The sequence below is a fragment of the Mastigoproctus giganteus genome, chromosome 3 (assembly GCF_048544385.1).
Source record: "Mastigoproctus giganteus isolate SK-2022 chromosome 3, ASM4854438v1, whole genome shotgun sequence".
NCBI lineage: Eukaryota > Metazoa > Arthropoda > Arachnida > Uropygi > Thelyphonidae > Mastigoproctus > Mastigoproctus giganteus.
Window position 1 is genome coordinate 173,888,969 of NC_143577.1, and position 23,564 is coordinate 173,912,532.

Here is a 23,564-nt window from a genome sequence, read left to right on the forward strand (position 1 = left end):
ATTACTTGGTAAATGCCATCAGCTCCAGTAGCCTTTCTGGCCTTTAGACTTCTAAAGTTAAAAAAAAAAAAAAAAAAAGCAACTGTAATTTCAGTATCAGTAATTTCATACTACTCATCATCAGCAGAGATGGGGGAAACCCCTGGTGCCGTCAGACAACAACACTGTTCAACATCACTTTCACAGTCTTGCTTCACTATTCAAGTACCTTTTGTCTGTACAGATAATTAAATAAAGTACTTGTTCAATCTATCAGCAGCAACAGCTGGATTATTTAAGACTTTTGCTGATCAACAGACTATAATATGATGTGTGTGTGTGTGGGGGGGGGATGGCACTATATTTAAAGTCATATATGACAAAACTGTTCCCACAAGCTTACAGTGTATTGCTTCTGATATGTCATGTTCCAATAAAGCTGTAATCAGTTCACTGTGGAGCTGCAGGCTTTCAACATACACACTGATCAGAACTTAGTTTCAACTACATGAAGAGGTGTGTGTCATATTTGCACAAACATTACTTTCACAAGTGATCCACTAATTGCTTTGACCAGCATCGGAACAATTAGCAGATCACAGTTATCAGGTTTAGGTGCAAATGTTTATTCATTTATGATCTGGTTTCATTTAAATTTTTTTATTGAATACTTTCCGATATATTTTGATTCAATATTAAGAGGACTGTATTTTGTTTTTCTAGCTTACCATAGTTCACAATTTACAGTCAGCCTTTGAAGAAGGTAAGATGTTTGGATTTAATTTGTTGGTATAATGTGGTTTTGAAAGAAAATTTTGTTGGTATTACACTATTGTAATAAGACCACTTCTGTGCATTATGTATCTTCTGAACATAAGATACCTTTTTAACACTAAAACGGTATCTTATGTTCTGGCAGACTTCTTTTGAGATGAAAAATTAAGCTTAAAAATTTTTAGGCTCAGATTATGTGGCCATTGCAATTCTCTAATAAAGCACAATAAGAGGTAAAATTAAAACAAGGCTTTCCTTTATAGAAAGTGGCTGTCTTTTCACCAAAAGACAGCCACTTTCAATAAAGGACTTTTTAAAATCTGCAAGGTATGGATGAAGGGGGCGTCAAGTAGGTGGAAGGGTATATCTGACTGATTAGTTTCATCTAATTTTGGAACAAAATGTCTTCGTAGCGGAAAAGATATATAATTTTAAAGAATTTTAGATTTAAATAGCAAAGTCCTATACAGCCATTGTTAACGAAGGAAGAAACCTGGTAGTATCCCAATGCGGTTATTAGTGGCTTCTTGTAATAAAAAAAAAAAAAAATGTAGATTAAGGAAGAATTGGAATTCTTCGTGTAAGCTAGAATTTCAGGATCCAAGTATATAGGTAAATTGTCACTGAGTCAAAGCAAAGAATCTCCTGAGGTCTCTATATCTGGAGGTGTAGGTGAGATGTTGGAATGGGAGGAGGTTTTCTCGGGTAAAGCTATCATGTTACAAGAATTAGATAGTGAGGATAATAGGGATGATAAGGACATTGCACTTTTGACACCACATAGATCTGAATATTCCATCAAAACACGTCGTCAGAGACGATTATGCTACAGTGGGGAAGAAAGTTCAGTTGGATCACTGTGTTCATCGTGTAGTAGATCTCCCATTTTAAGACAAAATAATAAGAGGAAAGTCAAGATCAATGTGCCTAAAAATGATTGGGATTAGGAATTATGTAAAGTTAAGAAAAATATTCAGAGTGATATGAATTTGGCTGAGAAAAATGAAAATTCTTCAGCTAAAATTCAGATAGGGAATGACACTGAAGTGAGTATCTTGTCATTGTGTTCAAAATAAATTAGGAACGAAAACATGAATTTTAATCCTGTTATCAAAACACATGACTTCTGGGGAAAGAAACTGCCTCGTGCAGATGGTGATTTTGGAGGAGATAATACTCATAGCTTTACAGGAATAACATTTAAATTGTGCAAAGATTTGGAAGATTTCCTTTTTTGCCCAAGAGATCAATCGGAGTTCAATCAGAGGGATACTGTCTAGATGGGATCTTCTTGAAGCCATGGTTTTGGAACTTGGAATACAGAATGAGAAATTTAAGGAATGGATACAGTGTATGCATGAATCTTCTCAGAATTATAGGCAAGATACGGATAACTGAAAAAAATCTGAAACTTTATAATGATGTAGTTAAGAGTGATGTAACTTCTGTTGCAAAGGATGTAGGCTTGAAAGTGAGTTCCTCAGACAATGAAGTGGCTTGATCTTACGATGATGAGAATGTTTTATTAATTCAAGCTAATGACGACTCTATACTTAAAAGTAGGGAAGATGTTCGAATTGCTGTGGATAAGGAAATGAGAAGAGGGATCAGGATATGGAAAGTAAGAAACGTATTTGATCTTTGCATTGTTCCATAGATGCAAACTAAAAAAGGTATAGAAGAAATAAAAAAATGCAAACAATTGACACGGCTTGAATTAGCTTTTGGATTTCCCAAAAAACCTGGAATGAAGTTAATTGTGTATGATGTTAGTAAGGAAGTTCAGAAGGATGATCTTCTATGTGACATGTATGAGAAAAATCTTTTGCATTTGGGATTGACGAAAGAGGAGATGATTGCTGAGGTCACTGTTCGCTTCATAAGTAGAAACAGGAGTGATTCTGGGAATAACTGGATTTTGAAGGTTTCACAAAGAATTAAAATGTTTCTAATGCAACAGCAGCACTTGTTTGTTGGACTGATGTCATACAGGTTAAACGATTTCTATCTTGTGACTGTATATTACAATTGTCAGGGTTTTGGGCATACTACCAAAACATGTAGACGATGAGATCCCATATGCAACCATCGTTGCTGGGAAAGGTCATACATATAAAAATTGCAAAGATATTAACAAAGAGGCTGCATGTTCAAACTATATTGCTAGAAATCATGTGGAAGACCATTCTGTTTGTGACAAAAAGTGTCCAGAATATCAAAGAGTACTTAAACTAATTAAACTGCACATGGCTGATTCCTTTCATAACTATGGCCAATAGTCCGAAGCTGACCGGGCTAGCCAGGTGGGTAAAGTGCCTGGCTGGCAACCCAAAGGTCGCGGGTTCGAATCCCGCCTCGGGCTTGGATCAAAGTACTGCAAAAACCTTGGGAGGTGCATTATGGCCACAGAAGCCGATGCGTCAACAACTACCAAAAAAAAAAATAAAAATAAATAAATAGTCCGAATTACTGTAACTCAAATCAGTACACTCACAATATAAGTTCGTTTGAAAATAATGCAGCTGAATGCGCAGCATTCTCGTTCTGTTGCAGATGAAATAAAAATTTTACGTCAATGAGAATATCAATGTTGCTTGCATCCAGGAACCTTATTATGTGAATGATAAGATAGTTGGTTATCCCCTTTCCTTTAGGGTAATATATAATCCTTGTCCAGTAGTGAGAGCTGCAATAATTGTTTTTAATTCTGATTTAGTATTAACTAAAATTGAATCCTTATCTAGCAGTCATGCAGTTTGTGCTAACATTCAGTCTCTGTTGGTGCATTTGTAATTTGTTTCAATATATTTTAAATACAACTCTGACATTCGGCCATATTTAGTTTATATGGATAGTGTTCTTGATGATCTTGCAGATTTGCCTGTATTGTTTGCAGTAAAAGTATTCTAATGCCAAGAGTTCACTTTGGTTCAGCGGCACTACTGATGATAGAGGGAAGGCTTTAGATTAACATTAGTAGAGGCATATGATGCAAGAAAGCAAGCTTATGCAGCATCAGCCAAAAAAAAAAAAAAAAACCCACTTCCTTCCACTTCACCCCTCCGTTCGTTAGAAATACCTGTTCAGCTAAGCCTTAAATTTATTTAGGCTATCAACTTCCACGACAAGGGATGGAAGTCTGTTCCACCAACCAACTACCCGCTGGCTAAAGGCAAATTTCCGCACATCTATCCTACATCTGTCTTTCCTCAATTTGAATTTATGCCCTCTCAGGTGATTTTTCTGAGCAAGAGGAAGAATCCCATCTGCATTGAGCATGCTCAAACCATTCAAGGCTTTATACACCTCCATCAGATCACCTCGCTGGTGCCTAGTCTCCAGACACTGTAATTTGCAAAACTTAAGCCTTTCTTCGTAAGAGTACTTCTTTGTTCCATTCACTGATCTTGTTGCCCTTCTCTGTACTCATTCCAGCAGCTCTACATCCTTCTTGAAATGAGGCCTCCAGACCTGTATACAGTACTCAAGGTGTGGCCTGACCATTGCCTTATACAAGGTAATAATCACCTCCTTATCCCTGCTAGAAAAATTCCTGTATATCATTTTGATATACAGGAATTGATATGATAGATACAAGATGAATTGATATGATACAATATCATACAAGATGATATGATAGATACAAGATAAATTGATATGATACAATATCATACAAGATGATATGATAGATACAAGATAAATTGATATGATAAAAGATGAATTGATATGATACAAGATGAATTGATATGATACGATATCATACAAGATGATACGATAGCGGTGCGGAAGCTTATGGTTCACAATCAACCTGGGGAGGAGTCCACCTTTTGGATAGTAAATGGTGAATTAAACATAGATGCAAATCTTACAAACTCAATTGCTACTAGATTTGTCTGTGGATGGAAAGTCAAATTTGACTGATCATCATGCGATATTTTATGAAATCAATACGCATAGGGAAAACAGTGTTGGCCTGAATCAATTAAGGCTCTTTTCTGTTAAGCATGCAAACTGGGATAACTTTGAGAGAAGTCTTCAGTGGGCCGTGATTGCGATGTCTGAGTTATCTAACGTGACAGGTGATAACTCTGTGGGGTTTTTGCAAAAACTTATCTATGATGCGTATGTAACTGCTATGAAACAGAAACAGATAAAACATAGACCAGTTAAGTGGTAGACACCTCAGCTTACTCTATTGAAACAGGTTAATAAGGTTAGGAAGCAATTTCAGAAGCGCAAACAGGGAAAGTGCCTTGGAAGTTATTTGATTAGAGAAAGACTATCGAAGTCTTCATAATAAATATGTCCATGCTATCGCTAAACAGAAATATGACTGCTGGAAAACGTTGGTGAAAACAGCAGGAAATAATGACCCTTGGGGATTGGCTTATAAAATTTGTACTGGCAAATTCAGAGCAGCTGCTGATGTTATATATTCCATTGGCAAGGGCGCCACTGAGACGTGTAGTCGGGAAGATTCCATGAGTTATCTTAGATCACCTCATAGGTAATGATAACATGGCTGATAACCATGTGTTAATCTAGAACATCGTCATATGCAGGCATTGAATGAATTGTATGGTAACGACATTGAAGAATTACCCTTTACCCATGATGAATTTCTCACCGTTGTTAAGTCCATTAAAAATAACAAATATCCAGGTATGGACCTACTGGAGGGAGATGTAATCAAAAAGTTCTCTAATCTTTATTTGAATGAATTGTTACAAGTTTTTAATAACTGTCTAAGAGGTGGTGTATTTCTGTCTCCTTGGAAGGATGCACTGCTCAAGATTATCCTAAAATCTCCAACCAAGCCAACCAGTTCACCTTCTTCATATAGATCTATTGCATTGCTTCCTGGTCTTGGTAAAGTTCATGAGAAGCTTTTAGCCATGTGGATTGCTATCTGCAAAGAAGTAATATTGGCGTTTCTAACAAACAATATGGTTTCACTCCTGGTGTAGGTACTGAGGATGCACTTCACTCTTTAGTTCACAAATTTTGGATCAATTACACATCGTGTGACTTGAGGCTGTCTGCTGGAATCTGTTTTTGGTCCTTTAATGTGGAACTTGGTTTTGGAAGATTGGCTCAAGAGAGAATTTGACCACTCACACACAAGAGCTTATGCAGATGATATGGTAATACTTCTGCATGGAAACACCAGAAAGGAGCTTGAAATTATGTCTGATTACATATTGAAAGAATTATGCAAATGGTGTGATTTACATAGGTTGACAATCTGTACATCCAAAACTAAAATCATGATGTTGAAGGGTAAATTGGCTCTTTGTAGACCACCATTCGTAAGGTTGAAGGTATTTCCTTCCATATGGTGTTAATGATTAAATACTTTGGAATATGTATTGCTAGTGGCATGTACTTGATCTCACACATTAATTATATATCAGAGAAAGGGAAGAAATTTATTGCAATTATCTCAAGAATAACATGGGTAAAATGGCGCATAAAGGGGAAAGCACTCCATTTAATTTATGATTGCATTTTTCTGCCGATTGTTACGTATGGTGCATCAATCTGGGTTGGCCATGCAATAAAAGTAAGCAACACCAGAAAGATTTATTCTATACATTGAGTTATGTTACTCAAAATGGTTATGGCCTTCAGAATGGTTTCCACAGAAGCTTTGCAAGTGTTAGCTGGCAAAATGCCACTTGATTTGTAGTTAGCGTTTAGAGGTCTATCCGTTTATTTGAGAAGAGGTATAAAATCTGAGTTGCTGGACGTCGAAAGTAACACTTTAAATGACTTGAGAAACAAAAAGAAGAGGATTTGGGAGCTCCTTTTACAAAAATAATATAATAGAATTGTTTTCTAATAAAATAGAATTGTTTGGAAAAAGGTAGAATAACATTAAAATTTTTCCCTTATGTTAGTGCTGAATTATATTAAACCAATCTGGTTAGTACCAAATGTACATTGTACATTCTTACTAACAGGTCACGGATCATTTTTTGCTAAACTGAATAGTCTTGGAATCGTAGCAAGATGCAACTGTATGTATAGTAATCTGGAAACATGGGAACATGTTGTGTTTAATTGTTTGGATTTACTGAATAATGTTGATAATATAACTCATGTGGTGGATAGGATTGAACCATTACTTACTAACACAAGGTAAAATTTTATTGCCTTTCAAAATTTTGGAAATTCTTTTTTCGTGAGAAGGAATATACTTTTGCAATTGGAAGAGTTAAGGCTGAATAATGGATGAATTGGTGGACTGTACCCTCTTCTCTACATGGAACAGTATGTTATTTTTTATATAGGAACAGAAAATTCTTTGCAGAGGTGGACAGGATGTTGGTACTCTGTTTCCTTAATGGGTGGGCGTCCACTTCTGCTGCTGCTGCCAACACAGTTGGCAAGAAGCCTTAGTTGTTTTTCTTGGATTTGATCCTGCAATAACACCTTCTTCCAGCTTGGTTTTGCTGGTTAATATGAGTAACTTCTGTTGAGCTCTCTGGCTGGTGGTAGATGGCTGTTTGTTGAACTCTTTGTCTTTTCGAGAATACCAGCGATGATCAATCTCTAGGATGTGATGCTTGTGCTCACTGTGAAAGTGTCTCTTTATCGGTTTCTGTTGTAGCCTACTTGCCAGGTTGTTGTACTGTAGCGGAGGAGATGATGACCATTGCACAGTACATTTGATTTGTAATGTGAATGTGAAATTTGTATTGTAAATAATTGTATACTGTACTATACTATTTCTATATGTATGGCAGGCGCCTCCGTAGCCAGGTGGGAAGGAGCAGCAGTGCATAGCACACGCTTCTTGATTAGACCGGGGTTCGAGCCCGTCACCACCAAATATGGAGGATGCGGAAAGGTCAGGGAATGACCACCGCATATCCCGGAGCAATATGGCCTTAGTTGCTAATGCTCCTAAAAACCAAACAACAAAACAAACAAAATATGTATGGCAGATTTGCCAGATTTTTTTTGGCTAGAGGCTGCTTTACTCAATAAATGAAAAAAAAAATAATAATAATAATAATAAATAAATTTTCTGTTTATACTCCGGGACAACCAAACGGTCAGAGGAGTTCACAAGATAGAGAGAATACAAGAAACAGCACCATATTCGGCAGTCACGGGTTTGAACCCCGGTCACTCAAGGCACGTGTACTTATGCACCCGCGCACCTGACCACTAGGCTACAGCGGCCTTTATGAATATCTTTTCACCAATGAGAGGAGATAGAAGTGCGCTGACTCTATCTCCTCTTTTTCCGGCTCTTTTCAGTGGTTTGTCTCATATTGGATGAATCTCTGGCAGCATGCTAGTTGTCAGGCTGTCTAGTGCAGTGTTTCTCAATCTTTTTCAAATACAGACTACTTTTATATTTGAAATAGAAGCCGCAAACCACAGGAAATATTAAACTGTCTAGACGAATATATTACCAACTATTTTTTTTAAATATAGTATGTGGGGTCACATTTAACATGTAGTATATATTAGTTTGCTATAGGTATACTTGTAGCAAACTAATGTATACTACATGTTTCCATTTTATTGTCAAATCCTATGGACACAAGTTGTCTGCAGATGAAAGGTTGGAAAACCTGGTCCAGTAGCCCGTTGTGGAATTGAAGACTCATCTGACTATTTGTGCAGACTTGAATGATGCTGATTGGTATTCCTCCCTTCCCATTGAGTTATTTAGGGGGATTTTTGATGTAGACAGTTTTCTTTACCTGTGGAACCTTGGTTCAAGCATGTAATTGACTAACAATGTCCACTCTACCAATTGAGGCTCCGGTGGCTATGTTGCACATTCTCTGTTCAAGTCCTTTTAAATCACCATCCTGAATTCCTACATAGTTGCATAAGAATAAACCCAGCAAGAAATTTTATGCTAATTGGAGAAACCTGGTAATGCAATAAATGGTGATAGGTGGGCAAATTTCATGCTTCATATGGCTTAGTCTGATATGTCTTCACAAGGCACTGCAGGAAGCTTGTTGCTGATCAAGTTGGTCAACATCCGCCACAGATTAAACTCATCAACATCTTGGTTGGAAGTAGAAGGAACTTGTTAATCCATTTACGATCATCACAAAAATGACTCAACATTTGGCCATCAGAGAGTTATAGTCCCTTCCACCAAACTTACCAATTGCATTTTAAGCCCTATGTAATTCCGGGGAGCTTGATTCACTTTCTAAGTTGATCCTCAGTTAAGATATTAGATTTTAAATTAGATAAAAAAGATAATTTAAATAAAAAATTAGATAATTTAAATTAGATAATTAGATAAAAAAAAAGTGATACTATTTCTTTTTGGGGGATGTTATTCATATCCCCCTAAAAAACTATTATACATGGATAGTAAAACCGTACTGCATTAATAAACAAAATACTGTCTTCCTTTCAAAAGGAGAATTTGGATTAAGTTTTGTAATAGAAACTCATCTGTTCTATGTTGTTAAATGTATTTATGCATTATGCAGAATCTTTATTAGAAATTAAACTTTAATAATGTATAGAAGTTTAAACTTGATAGTAGTTAAATAAATTGATAGGTCAGTCACACTAATTAGACTGACCTTTTTTTTTTTTTTTTTTTTAATACATTATTTCAATCATATGTAACACAAGGTTTCTGTTTATGAGAATGAATTGCATATACTATAGCTGACATTTGTGTCCAAATTTCAGTTAATCCTAACTGTTATTTTGTAATAACAAACTGCTAAGCTGAATTTTGTAGGTTGGAAAGCCTCTGCCTGTTAAAAGATTTTTTTATTACATGAATGAATCAAATTTTATGCAAGAAACAGTATGAACTGTTGTTGTTTTACATGAACTATTATATGATACTAATATACTAAATGTCATCTAATTTCAAATTTGTCTTTTTATTTTGTTATAAGTTCTGAAACTGCAACATATCATTTAAAACCTTTCTGGAACACTTTTTCTTGACTTGTTATGTAGTCAGGAGAAGCCAAGCTTATACATAGTGAAGTTTATACAATAAACTTCACTATGTATAAGCAAAGTTAAACCAGTGACATGCATTTCCATTTATTACATATTTTGATTGATCATGTGATAAAAATGCATAATACTTCTATTAGGAGAATGGATTGTTACACTTATGTAGCTGACAAAAACAGTGCAGGCAACCCCTGTATAACACGGTACTTCTACAACATGGTTTCACTCTAGCACCGTTGATAAATTGCGGCAATCCTCGGTTAGTGAATTTTGGTAAACTTGCATAACAGTTTTTTGAGCTTTTGTGCGGGGAAAACCTTGCTGTTATGTTAGATGTGATTGTTCAGTGTTTCCACTCTTTTTTAATACCCGCTGTTGACTCGCTAGTCAAAATCATTGAGACATTCCTGTATTTTATTTTGTTGGAAAATTCCTGTGTTATGTTCTGCGCTATTGAACTTGTGGAAAAATCTAGATTTCAAAGTTTTATTACTATTGGATAGCACACCAGGCCATCTAAAAGATTTAAGTCATCCAAACATTGAAGTTATGTTCTTACCGCTACAGTTGTACTGGGTTAATACAGCTTCTTTCAGTCAGCCGTTAGGACAGGCCATTTTATCCATCTTTAAAACTCATTCCATCAGAAAATCATTACAATGGATTTTGGCAAAAATTGATTCTGAATCCAATGAAGTAATGGAGGCATGGAAACATTTCTCAATTGTGGAATGTATCATAATCATAGCTTTATTGCTGAAAGAAGTAAAACTGTCAACATTAAATGTATGTGGAAAAATGTTTGGCCAGAGTCATTTCATTCAGGAAATATGATTGAATGGGCAGAAAATGGAATCGATTCGATAGTAGAATTTGCCATGTCAGTAGGAGAGGAAGGTTTTTGATTATATGACTACTGAAGCCCTCGTGGTTAGCACAGTTGGCTGGAAAACTGGCTGGAAAAGACCTGAGTTCGAGTCCCGTCAGTGAAAGGAGCAATTTTTATGGGTCTTTTTCACAACATGGCTGAGTTGCTCGGGCGAGCATAGCATGGTTTTTCATCCAACAAAACAGAAAATTTACCTCAGGACACAGACAATATACACAGAGTAACATGGCCTTAGTCACCGATGCTCTTAAAAAAATTAAAAAAGATATGATTACTGAAGATGTTTGAGAATTACTGGTAGAAAAAGAAACCAGCGTAGCGGATTTGGTACAAATAGCATTGGAGGTAAAATCAAATCAATTCAGATGATGATATCGCAGATGAAATTCAAACTTCCAAATTTTACACTAAAAAGCATAGAGGAAGGCATAAAGTTAGCCAAGCACTTAGAATCTTATTTTTTGAATGCAGATTCTTGAATGAAAGGAGCCTAAAGTTCAAAAGAGAGCTTCAGAAATGCTTAGTTCCATACGATGAAATTCACAAAGAATTATCAAGCAAAAGCAAACAAACCCAGATTACTGGTTTTTTAGAGAGAGCAGAAGATACATGAAATCTAGAATGGTGTATTTTTGTTAGTTTTGCTAAAGAAATAGTGTATTTTTGTTAGCTGTTGCAACATAACCCCCCTTTATGTACTTTTTCTTAGTCCTGTATAACATGGTTTCGCATTTTACAGGAACCTAATAACCATGTTATACGAGGGTTACCTGTATTTATCTGAGTTCTAGTTAGTTCAAAATAAGTAATGCAGGACCATCTAGACATGACTGCAGTTATAGTTCAGACACAGCATGGGTTTGTTAAGGTAAAGTCTTGTCTGACCAGTTTGATTGGATATTATGATGCAGTCACAAAGGAACTGTATGCAAAAAATAATTTTGATGTCATATACTTGAATTTCAGGAAAGCTTTTGATACTATTGCACATGGAAGACTACTATACGAATTGGAGCAGTATAGCATTAAGGGGAAATTGTTGCTATGGATAAAGGGATGGTTGAGTGGGAGAAGACAGAGAGTGGTAATCAATGGACACTGCACTTTGTGGACTGATGTTATTAGTGGAGTCCCCAGGGTTCGGTGTTGGGCTCATTATTGTTTTATTAATGATATTAATGAAGGTATATCAGGGTTATTGTCCAAGTTTGTAGACAATACAAAGGTTGGCAGGGTTGTTAATGACACTAATGACAGTACACTACTGCAACACAATCTAGATAAGTTGAACAGATGGGCTGAGAGGTGGCAACTGAAGTTAACACTGACAAATGCAAAGTACTGCCTATGGGTAGCAGTAACCCCAGAGAAATGTATCAACTGTGTGGTACTACACTGAGGGTGGTAGAGAATGAAAAGGATTGGGGGTAATTGTGCAGTCAGATATGAAGTTTTCTGAGCAGTGCAAGAGTAGCTCATGCTGTCTTGTCAATTATATACAGGAATGTTTCTAGCAGGGATAAGGAGGGTAGCATTATCCCCTTGTCTAAGGTAGTGGTCAGGCCAAACCTTGAGTACTATGTACAGGTCTGGAGGCCTTATTTTAGGAAGGATGTAAAATTGCTAGAATGAGTACAGAGAAGGGCAACAAGATTGGTGAGGGGAATGAAGGGGGTGCTCTTACAAAGGATTAAGTTCTGCAAATTGCAGCATCTGACTAGGCACCTGCAAGGTGAACTTATTAAGGTATATAAGGCCTTGAATGGGTTCAGCAGGCTCAATTCTGATGGAATTCTTCCTCTTGCTCAGATTACGAACCTAAGGGGGGCATAAATTCAAATTGAGGAAAGACAGTTGTAGAATAGATCTGCAGAAATTTGCCTGTAGCTGGTCGGTGGTTGATTGCTGGAACAAACTCCCATCTGTTGTTGTGGAAGTCCATAGCTTAAATAAATTAAAGGCAGAACTAGACAAACATTTGGAATGAATGAATAGGTGAAATGGGAAGGTCTTTTTTCTTTTTTTGACCAGTGCTGCATAAGCTTGCTTTCTTGTATCGTATGTTTCTAATGCTAATTCATCAATTCCTGTTTTTTATTTTTATTTTTTTATGGGTCTGTAAATTAGTCTCTTTCGAACCCAGAGTTCATTCTTTCACCTAATAAAGATTTTGAATGTTGCACAAATAAATTAACAACATTAAAGGAACAAAAAATCTTCATTGTCAAAAATTGGTATGTTGTGCATAGAATTGAAAAGAAGTGAAACCGTTTCAATGAGAATGAATTATCTTAAACACAGTAGTTATTACATTAAAACAAATTATTGTCTGATAAAGAAATAAAATCACATTTATTATTTGTGTTGTTTTCTAAATAACAGTTATGGTAGATTTGTTTATTTATGCCTGTTTAAATATTACAGATTTAAGACAAGTTAATCTTTGACAAAGTAATTAAATAATGATATGTGAGGATATATAAAGGAGAAACAGCTATGTATGGTTGGATTTTGAATGGTTATTATATTTTAGTTAAAGGGGAAGTGGCAAATTGATGCAAGGAAATCATGTTTATTTTGCATGATTTCAAAATTTTCTTTAAATTTACCTAAGCACTTAGTTGTTAAAAAGATGCATGGTGTTCCAATAGTTAATGGTCCTTGGCTAAAGGAAGATTTTCTAATATCCAGTCTACAACTGTCTTCTTAATTTAAATATGTACTCTGTAGTTTGTGCCAACTGCAAAAGAAAAACATCATTCCTATTATTTAATTTACTAAAGCCATTTATAGCCTTAAATAACCCAAGTACCCGGGCAGGTCTTGTCTCGAGACTTTGCAACCCACAGAAATGAAGTCACTCTGTGTAGGAATTCTTATTTATACCAATAATGTGGCGGCCTAACCAAGGTTTTATATAATGGAATAATAACCTCCTTGTCCCTACTAACAAAATTTCTTTAACATAGATCAGAAACTATGTGGTGTCCTATCAGATTGCCTGCACTGTTAAGACATCATGTTGGATTGTGCAGTGCAATTACTCCTATGTCTTTCATTATCACATGCATTACCTCAAACATGTTCAAGCATGCTCAAACCTTGAATGGTTTGAGCATGCTCAATGCTGATGGGATTCTTCCTCTAGCTCAGAATAATCACCTGAGAGGGCATAAATTCAAATTGAGGAAAGACAGATGTAGGATAGACGTGCGGAAATTTGCCTTTAGCCAGCGGGTGGTTGGTTGGTGGAACAGACTTCCATCCCTTGTAGTGGAGGGTTGATAGCCTAAATAAGTTTAAGGCTCGGCTGGACAGGTATTTTGAACGAACAGAGGGGTGAAGTGGAAGTGGGTTTTTTTTTTTTTTTTTTGGCTGATGCTGCATAAGCTTGCTTTCTTGCATCAAATGCCTCTACTAATGCTAATGCTAATTATCAAATACATTACTCCTATTATCTGTTTTATATCTTTAAGTTTATTGCTTCCCAAATTATATGAGATTATTGTTATTCAAATAAAGACACGTGTATAACTGTTGATGTAATAAATTTTAAAATCAGTTAAAGTAATTTAAAATATATTTTTTTATCACAGGTAATTTTTGATTAAGAGAAGTGGATGTTTTTATAAGCAAGGAATTACCAAGGCCACACATCACTGAAAATATTATGTGTGTGTGTGTGTGTATATATATATATATATATATATATATATATATATATATATAAGAATCCAAATATTCCAGAGTTAAATTGTAAAATATATATAAAAAATTATTAAGTGTTACTTATAGAACTAACCGATTAATGCCATCAAACGATAGAACATTATATCGGTCGTTAGGTATGTCCAAATTATATAAGCTATAGTGTAATGTAAGTACCTCCATCGTTTGAAAATCGATGTAACCACTGGCCAACCGTACCTCCAGTATACATGAAAAATTACATGAAAAAATATAAAATATTAGGTTAAATAACAAAATAAGCCTTACATGGGAACCCATTTTGCAAGAGACTTTGTCGAGGGCTAAACCCCTACAAAATAAAATCCCACGTTAGACTGAGCCATCGGTTTCTGTTATCATCTGCCTGTATACCAAATCCAATATCCATAATAATGGATAATTCAACTAATTTTAAAAATAGGTAATAGTAAAGACTATAAATCAGTATAAATCTAGCCGTCCAAAAAGGGTATGTCTAACCATAATTTGTAATAATACAGGCTGGATGATATTTAGCCCGACCGATCGCTGTAACATTATAAGCACAACTGAGAAATTATTAATATTTGCTGAACAATTTGCAGAAAAAGGCTAATTTAGCTAACTAAAGGCGAACGGAAAGCAGAGTAGTTAAAGCAATAGTACCTCACTCCCCCTCGAATTACTCTAATAGTTCGTGAGATATGAAAAATTAAGGCAAGAGGATAGCTAAAAGTGAAACAGAAAAGGAAAAGCAATTTATCGATATTACATCGGATATAACCGGGAGTGTAAATTCCCGACCCTAATAGTAGGGATCCTGGTTAAGTAGTAAGAGCCGGTAAAATATATATCAAAATAATGCGAAAGGAAACAGAAAAAACGGAATGGCTAATTCCTAAGATAATTTACTATAAATCTAACTTCAAAATTAAGTAGTGGCAAACTATATGTAAAGTGTTAAACAACAAAGGAGGGAATGCAGTTAAACAACAAAGGAGGGAATACCGTAGAACCAGTATGCTCCCGTCAAAGAATCTACCTTACATACGTTACCGTAGCCCAAGGCGGGAAAAAAACTAAACGCCTGCAGCAAACGCCCAAGACGTTTATAACTGCCGCGTATACTGTGCCACCTAAGATTTGTCCAATAATAGCCAGGTTTGGGATGAACCAAAAGCATAACAGCGCCCTCTATAGTAGAGAAAACAAAACCAATAATTCTCAGATGTCGAAGAGAAATCTTAGTAAAATATAAACGAATTAATTCCTACTGTAAAAACACATATAGGTACCACTTTTCTAAGGCGTAAGCTATATATAGCGTGTTTATGTAGCAGTACCTAGTATGTACATGTATATACAAAGGCTAATTAGTAAACAACTCGCTCCATAGATACTGATGTATAAAACCGATAATAATTCTTTTAAAACAGAGAAACTATACCAGATAATAATTCCTTTAAAACAGAGAAACTATACCAGATAATAATTCCTTTAAAACAGAGAAACTATATACCGTACGTGTAATTCAATATACGGTATGCCTAATAGCTTCCATGGTATCCAACAGGTTTAGATCTTCGTGGTATTGTTTTAGGGCTATTGACAAAGCAGTACTCATATGTTTCATAATAAAACTATGTGGGAAACTGTTATCTAATAAAATATGCTTAAGATCGATCAGTGTGTCTATAACATCACTTTTATTATTACAGATATATAATCTTCTGATACCTTGTGTCACTATTATGTTTTTAAGGATTCGTATTGAGATGTTAGTACCCCAACTGGTTAGGTCTATAGTTTTGAAATTAAATTCTTTGCGTTTGTCAAATACCTTGGTAGTTAGATTATTATTCTTAATATGCATGTCTATATCCAGATATGCAGCTTTACCAGAGTCACTCTTGTTAGTGACCTCTAGAACCAAATCCTGCGGGTAGTGTTTAACTGCTTCTCTATGAAAGTTAGTATAGTTGAACACAATTAAGTCATCTATATATCTGAACATATTGATATCTTTATCGAAGTTATTTTCAAAATGGTGTAGATATAGATTGGCCATAAGACACGAGCTACTCGCCCCCATAGCTATGCCAGTATGCTGTAAGAAAATATTGCTACCATTATAAATATAGCTGTTGGAAATACATAGGTTAAGTAGGTTATCCCAGTAATTACATTGGCAGGGTAAAAAATCGCTATATTCTGTGAAATAATTATTTAAAACCAATTTTAAACTATCATGCGGGATGCTAGTGAATAAGTTTTTGAAATCATATGTATTTATGTGTTTGATGTTATGCTTATTATTTTTTATAAAGGTTAAAATAGGTCTATTATTACTAATAATTCTAGTGAAATTTATAGTATTGAAGATAATCCTAAGCAGTTCAACTAGCTTACAATGCGGGACCTTTGAGTAGCTATTTCTACATGAAGTTATAAATCTGAAACTGATAGGCGATTTATGAAATTTGGGTATATACAAAAAAGGAAAGTTAGTGTTGTAGTTATTAAGTTTTAACTTTTTTTGCATAGCTAGTAGCTTCTTGGTAATAGTACCAAGGTTACCGTTTGATCTAGCGTATGTAGCACTGCTATGTAGCTCATTGTATAACAGTGAGGCGTAGAATTTTTTGCAGATGAAACTATAATTATTGGCGGCCTTGTCTATAGTAGTTATGATAAATATATCCTGTAAATCCTTTAATTGTCGTTTGATTAACTGCATGTTATATCTTTTGCTATCTCTATTGGTATGTTGCTTCCTATGTAAAAGCTTCCTACATATATGTTGATTAAGTTCGCTGATGGTAAGTACCAGCCAATTATAGAAGGCCTCTAGTGGTAAATTATACTTATATGCAAGTTTAAGGCAAAATTGCATAAGGTCAGAGTGTAATTGTTTGGTAATATAGTTGGCATTAGGACTAGTATTAGGTCTGTATTTAAAACCATGGGAAAGTACTGTTCTCAGTTCCTGGTGTGGAACCAAGTTGGTTCCACACCAGGAACTGAGAATTACATGCATATGATGCATATCTACATAATCATGGTATTGTGGCAAGTGGCAGTGGCAGATAGCCTCCTTGTAGAAGTTATCTAAGTTGCATGCTAACTGTTTATAGTTACAAGCCATCAGTCCAAAAGGTTTATTGTAACCGAACCTAGTTACTATATTCTTATTTTTGAGTGGAAAATCATTAATATGTTTATTTAAGATATCCTTGAACAATAAGCTGTCAAATATAATGTTGCTGTATTTAATATTAATATAGATGTTATCGATAACAGGTTTATTACCCAGCCGATATTTAAAGATATCTTTGAGTAAGTGGTCAAGATGCTGGTTACGGTGTAGATATGTCAAGTTAATTTTTTCTAAGGCTTTAAGTTTGCTATGCTTGAGTCCAAATACTATATCATGTATGCGTTTTATATTTATATTAGGTTCATCCCATGTATCCAGTACTTCATCAAATCTGCCTAAAGTATGTTTAGTGTGTATTAGATTGCCGTTACCAGTATTGTTATAAACTTTGCTATTCTTCTTGCTACGTGGCAATTTATAATGGGATCTATTTGCCATTCGAAATAGTTTATATACACATGTCTCTAAACTACCATTGTTATAATTACGTCCGTTAAACAAGCTATTGAGACCGTATGGGTAAAGGGTTTTATATTTAAGTATATTGCAGTTTTCACGATATAATCTAATGCTGTGCTTATGTTCAATTTCTAGTATAGTGATAGTAATATATTTTGAAGCTATGTATTTGAAAGTGCTGCAGTTCAATGTCATTTTTGTTAACAAAGTTATTAATATGTGATCTGTGCCCATTAATTCTAATATGTAATTCTCCTCCCGTTTGTCCAATATATTTGGCCATGCAATTATTGCAAGTAATTAGATAAATGGCTCCCCTAGAATGGCAGAAAACCGGATCGTCAGTATTATTTGAGACATGTTTAATGTTCATAGCAGGGCATATTTGACATCTAATATTATTGCATTTTTTGAATTTTAAGTATTGCTCCGATGTATATATCTTCGTGTCCGAGGGTAAGTTAGTGGCTATATTATCCATAGTATCATTAATGGTATCATTAACGAGACAGTTACTTGGTAAGCCTAACGCATTAGATGCAATCTGGCTAGTTTGGTTACTTATCGGATCACCCATAGCCGCAGTGGAATCCGCGGTACAGTTTAGCCTACGCGACCGACGTAGTATCTTATGATTATTCGAAGTGTAGTAGCTCATAATAGTATTAAAATGTGACAATATCTAAAATGGGAAGTACCGTTAGCAGTCAACTACAAGTCATACCAAACTCAGAGTATAATAACCTGCAATATAATATCTTAATATCCTGATACCAACTTTTAAATATAATGATATAATACGATAAAGCAAGATAAAGCAATTTAATAACGCTATAGGAGGATCCTAGTAGACCAGTTAATACAAAGGCAAACTCCTACATTAATAAAGAATCCAAATATTCCAGAGTTAAATTGTAAAATATATATAAAAAATTATTAAGTGTTACGAATATATAAAAAATTATTAAGTGTTACTTATAGAACTTATTGGACAAATAATTGGACTTATAGAATTATTGGATAAATCTTAGGTGGCACAGTATACGCGGCAGTTATAAACGTCTTGGACGTTTGCTGCAGGCGTTTAGTTTTTTTTCCCACCTTGGGCTACGGTAACATATGTAAGGTAGATTCTTTGACGGGAGCATACTGGTTCTACGGTATTCCCTCCTTTGTTGTTTAACTGCATTCCCTCCTTTGTTGTTTAACGCTTTACATATAGTTTGCCACTACTTAATTTTGAAGTTAGATTTATAGTAAATTATCTTAGGAATTAGCCATTCTGTTTTTTCTGTTTCCTTTCGCATTATTTTGATATATATTTTACCGGCTCTTACTACTTAACCAGGATCCCTACTATTAGGGTCGGGAATTTACACTCCCGGTTATATCCGATGTAATATCGATAAATTGCTTTTCCTTTTCTGTTTCACTTTTAGCTATCCTCTTGCCTTAATTTTTCATATCTCACGAACTATTAGAGTAATTCGAGGGGGAGTGAGGTACTATTGCTTTAACTACTCTGCTTTCCGTTCGCCTTTAGTTAGCTAAATTAGCCTTTTTCTGCAAATTGTTCAGCAAATATTAATAATTTCTCAGTTGTGCTTATAATGTTACAGCGATCGGTCGGGCTAAATATCATCCAGCCTGTATTATTACAAATTATGGTTAGACATACCCTTTTTGGACGGCTAGATTTATACTGATTTATAGTCTTTACTATTACCTATTTTTAAAATTAGTTGAATTATCCATTATTATGGATATTGGATTTGGTATACAGGCAGATGATAACAGAAACCGATGGCTCAGTCTAACGTGGGATTTTATTTTGTAGGGGTTTAGCCCTCGACAAAGTCTCTTGCAAAATGGGTTCCCATGTAAGGCTTATTTTGTTATTTAACCTAATATTTTATATTTTTTCATGTAATTTTTCATGTATACTGGAGGTACGGTTGGCCAGTGGTTACATCGATTTTCAAACAATGGAGGTACTTACATTACACTATAACTTATATAATTTGGACATATATATATATATATATATATATATATATATATATATATATATATATATGTATATGACATATCTAATCAATTTAGAAGGAACTTTTATGACTTAACTACATATGATAACCTTTATTTTAAAGTTTCATTAAGTTTTGTTCCTAATTATGATATTCTACATTTTAAGTTGTAATCTGTTCAGAAAAATACATGTAATTTTACTTTCTTGCAGCAAATTCATATTCTAGGTATCATCCATCTAAAGGTTATTGGTGGGAATTTAAAGACCAGGACACGTCAGGTAAGTTAGTTTTGTTTTCTTTTCAAGTCAGCATGGTTGCACAAGGTTCCTTTCGTTCCAGAAATTTTCATATATATTGCTTAAGCTTTTAGTGTTTTTTAAAATAGTAGATGGCAGTTAACTTCTGTATGCTTCCCATAGAGCATCACAGTTTGCAGAATGGTTTGTATCTTTTCTTGAAATTTAGGTCTGGCACCCAGCAGAATTTCAAAACATTCTTTTTGAGAGGCTTGGAGCATCTACTTTATGGATAATAAGATAATATGTTGAAATGATCAAATTTTTCAATAAAAAGCATACTTATAGGAAGGATAATGCAATGGATTTTTCATGAAACAAGAATCCCTAAGAAGTTTATGGCTTGTTTTGATTATTTAATTGTAACAATCTGAATATATATGTGAGTTGTGAATTACAGCATAATCACAGTATTGTCTGTTATCTGTTACTAAAAAAAAGTTAATGTGTACACAGTGCAATATATTTCAGGCACATTAGTAAATTAAACAGACTACACACAGGTCATGTGCTGCTACTAAATGGATTATGTGGAAAACATTGAGAAAGTCACTTTCTGGTAAAGAAATGCATTCCCTGGTTAATCATGTACTAACTATAATAATATAATTAATATAATTTTTTCTAATTAAAGTTCAGTGGTATGACATCATTTTATGTTATTGTAAGTATACAGCACAAGTCTAAAAGTTAATAATGATCATTAGCATTAGTTGAGGCATAAGATGCAAGAAAGCAAGCATCAGCCAAAAAAAAAAAAAAAACCCTTTTCATTTCATCCATCCAGTCACTCCAAATGTTTTATTTCAGCCTTTAATTTATTTAAGCTATCAACTTCCACAACAACAGATGGAAGTCTGCTCCAGCAATCAACTACCCGCTGGCTAAAGGCAAACGTCTGCACATCTATTCTACAACTGTTTTTCCTCACTTTGAATCTATGCCCACTCAGGTTCTTAATCTCAGCAAGTGGAAATATCCTATCAGCATTGAGCCCTGCTGAAACCATTCAAGGCCTTAGACACTTCAATCAGATCACCTCGCAAGTGCCTAGTCTCCAGATACTGCAACTTACAGAACTTCAGCCTTTCTTCGTAAGTGCATCCCTATGTTCTTCTCGCCAATCTTGTTTCCCTTCCTGTACTTGTTCTAGCAACTCTATATTCTTCCTAAAATACAGCCTCCAGACCTGTACGCAGTACTCAAAGTGTGGCCTGACCATTGCCTTATACAAAGGGATAATCATCTCCTGGTTTCTGCTAGCAAAATTCCTATATATCATTGATAAAACTCTATGACCTGCTCTGGCAGCCCGTCTGCACTGCCAGAGAACTTCATATCTGACTGCACAATTACCCCCGGGTCTTTTTCATTCTCCACCTTCCTGAGTGTAGTACCACACAGTTTTTACGTTTCTCTTGGGTTACTGCTACCCATATGCAGTACCTTGCATTTGTCAATATTAAACTTCAGTTGCTACTTCTCAGCCCATCTGCCTAACTTTTCTAGATCCTGTTGCAGTAGCATACTGTCTTTACTGTCATTAATAATCTTACCAACCTTTGTGTCATCTGCAAACGTGGACATTAAGCGTGATATACCTTCATCGATATCATTGATAAATACACAAAACAACAATGGGCCCATCACTGGACCCTGGGGCTGCCCAAACCTCAGGGTTCTTGATTATGATCTTGATAAAATCTAATTACAGAAAAGTTATTAATGCTATGAAATTAAACAAAATGAATATGAATATTCTGCTCTTGAGAAGCTTATTCTTGTTGTAATAATTCCACTATAAAGATATCATGCCCTTTTAACCAGAGAGAAACACACACTCTCATGACATGCCAGTTCACTGTTAGGTTTGCTGGAATGGCACCAACTTCAAAATGATGATTCAGCTGAGATGTTTTCAATTCCTACTTTTTTGAGAAATATTACTACTGGCAGATATACCAAAATGCTGGGTATAAATGTAAATAAAGTTTTATGTATGCAGTGAAAAAAATGTTTTGTTTGTGTCTGTTTGAGCAATAGAATAAAGGAATACACATTTTATTCAATTTCTAATGTGTTGCAGTTTTACAGAAGGAATCTCATGTTAAGAAAAAAATACTAAATGTTAAGATAAACATTTGGTATTTTATTAAAATAAAAAAAAATACTAAATACAGATAAATCATGTTAAGATAAACAAAAAAAAAGAAGTTTACTGACATTAAACTCTGTATCGGTCTTATTGTTACTGTTTGCACAAAGGACTTGTCTTTTGGCATCTTGCCTGATACCGAAGGAAGGTCTCAAGAAAGCTTGTTTTGTCTTGGGCAGCCCAACTTTATTTGTATTAATGTTTCATTAACTGTTTGTCCATGCCAAAACTCTTTTTGCAAATATGTTATATTTAGGATCTTCTATGATAGTATGCAGTGAACCTCTAATTTAAGGAAAAATAAAAAGGAGAAGTCTTAGAAAAAGAACTTATAAATTACGTAATCTTACTGAGTTTAAATTTATTAATAATGAGTTTTGTCTTTTAAATATTGGTCAGCATTGTTTCTCTACAGAATCTGCATAATTGGGAAATAGCCAATAGGTTTCTTATTGTAATGTTCTGTGGTTATGAGTTTGACTTTATGCTAATCTGTTAAGTCTGCATACCACATTAACTAGTGTAATATGATGATATATATATATATATATATATATATATATATATATATAGTACTGTAGATTTATTACAGAGAATGTGTCTTTTTTTTTTACTTATTTCAATCCCTTTTCAGAGTTTTTTTCCATTTTTTTTTTTTTTTTTTTTTTTTTGCAAAAAAAATAGTAAAATTATGGCCTTGCTATTAAATTTTTGAAAAGTTTTTAAAAATTTGGAATTTTTTAAATATTGAATTTCTGATACAGATACATTATTCAAGGTTTTCCATATATTGTAAAGTTTGGAAAATGTAATCATATAATAACAAATAAACATAATAAACATAAGGACAACTTGCACTGCATAGAGAGAAATGCAAAAAAAATAGATGTAGCTTATTTGCATCATTTACCATAGACCATAATGTGCCTCTTGTTGTGCTAATCATGAAGGTGTGTTTTTCTGAAATAATTTTCCAATAGTGAAATAGCAAAAATTATGGTTGTGGAAAAAAAAAAACAGCAGGTATTGTTAGTCATATTGCATAGGGAGGGAAAGAAAAGGCAGTGGTTGCTCTGAAAAAATGTGCCATTTATGATTGCTACAGATGGCAGTAATGAAAGTGATTCCGGGCTATGCTCATTAAGGTGAT

The 23,564-nt window shown here is 34.6% G+C and overlaps 1 protein-coding gene across 1 annotated transcript in view; it reads left to right on the forward strand.

Moving 5' to 3' along the window:
* The window catches only part of LOC150088419 (mediator of RNA polymerase II transcription subunit 6-like), a 66,340-nt gene that overhangs the window by 33,560 nt on the left and 9,216 nt on the right, over positions 1-23,564 (forward strand). Inside the window, exons 5-6 of the mRNA XM_090370768.1 lie at positions 703-742; positions 20,173-20,241. Of these exons, the coding sequence (XP_090226894.1) occupies positions 703-742; positions 20,173-20,241 (109 nt within the window). The remainder of the gene's footprint in view (positions 1-702; positions 743-20,172; positions 20,242-23,564) is intronic.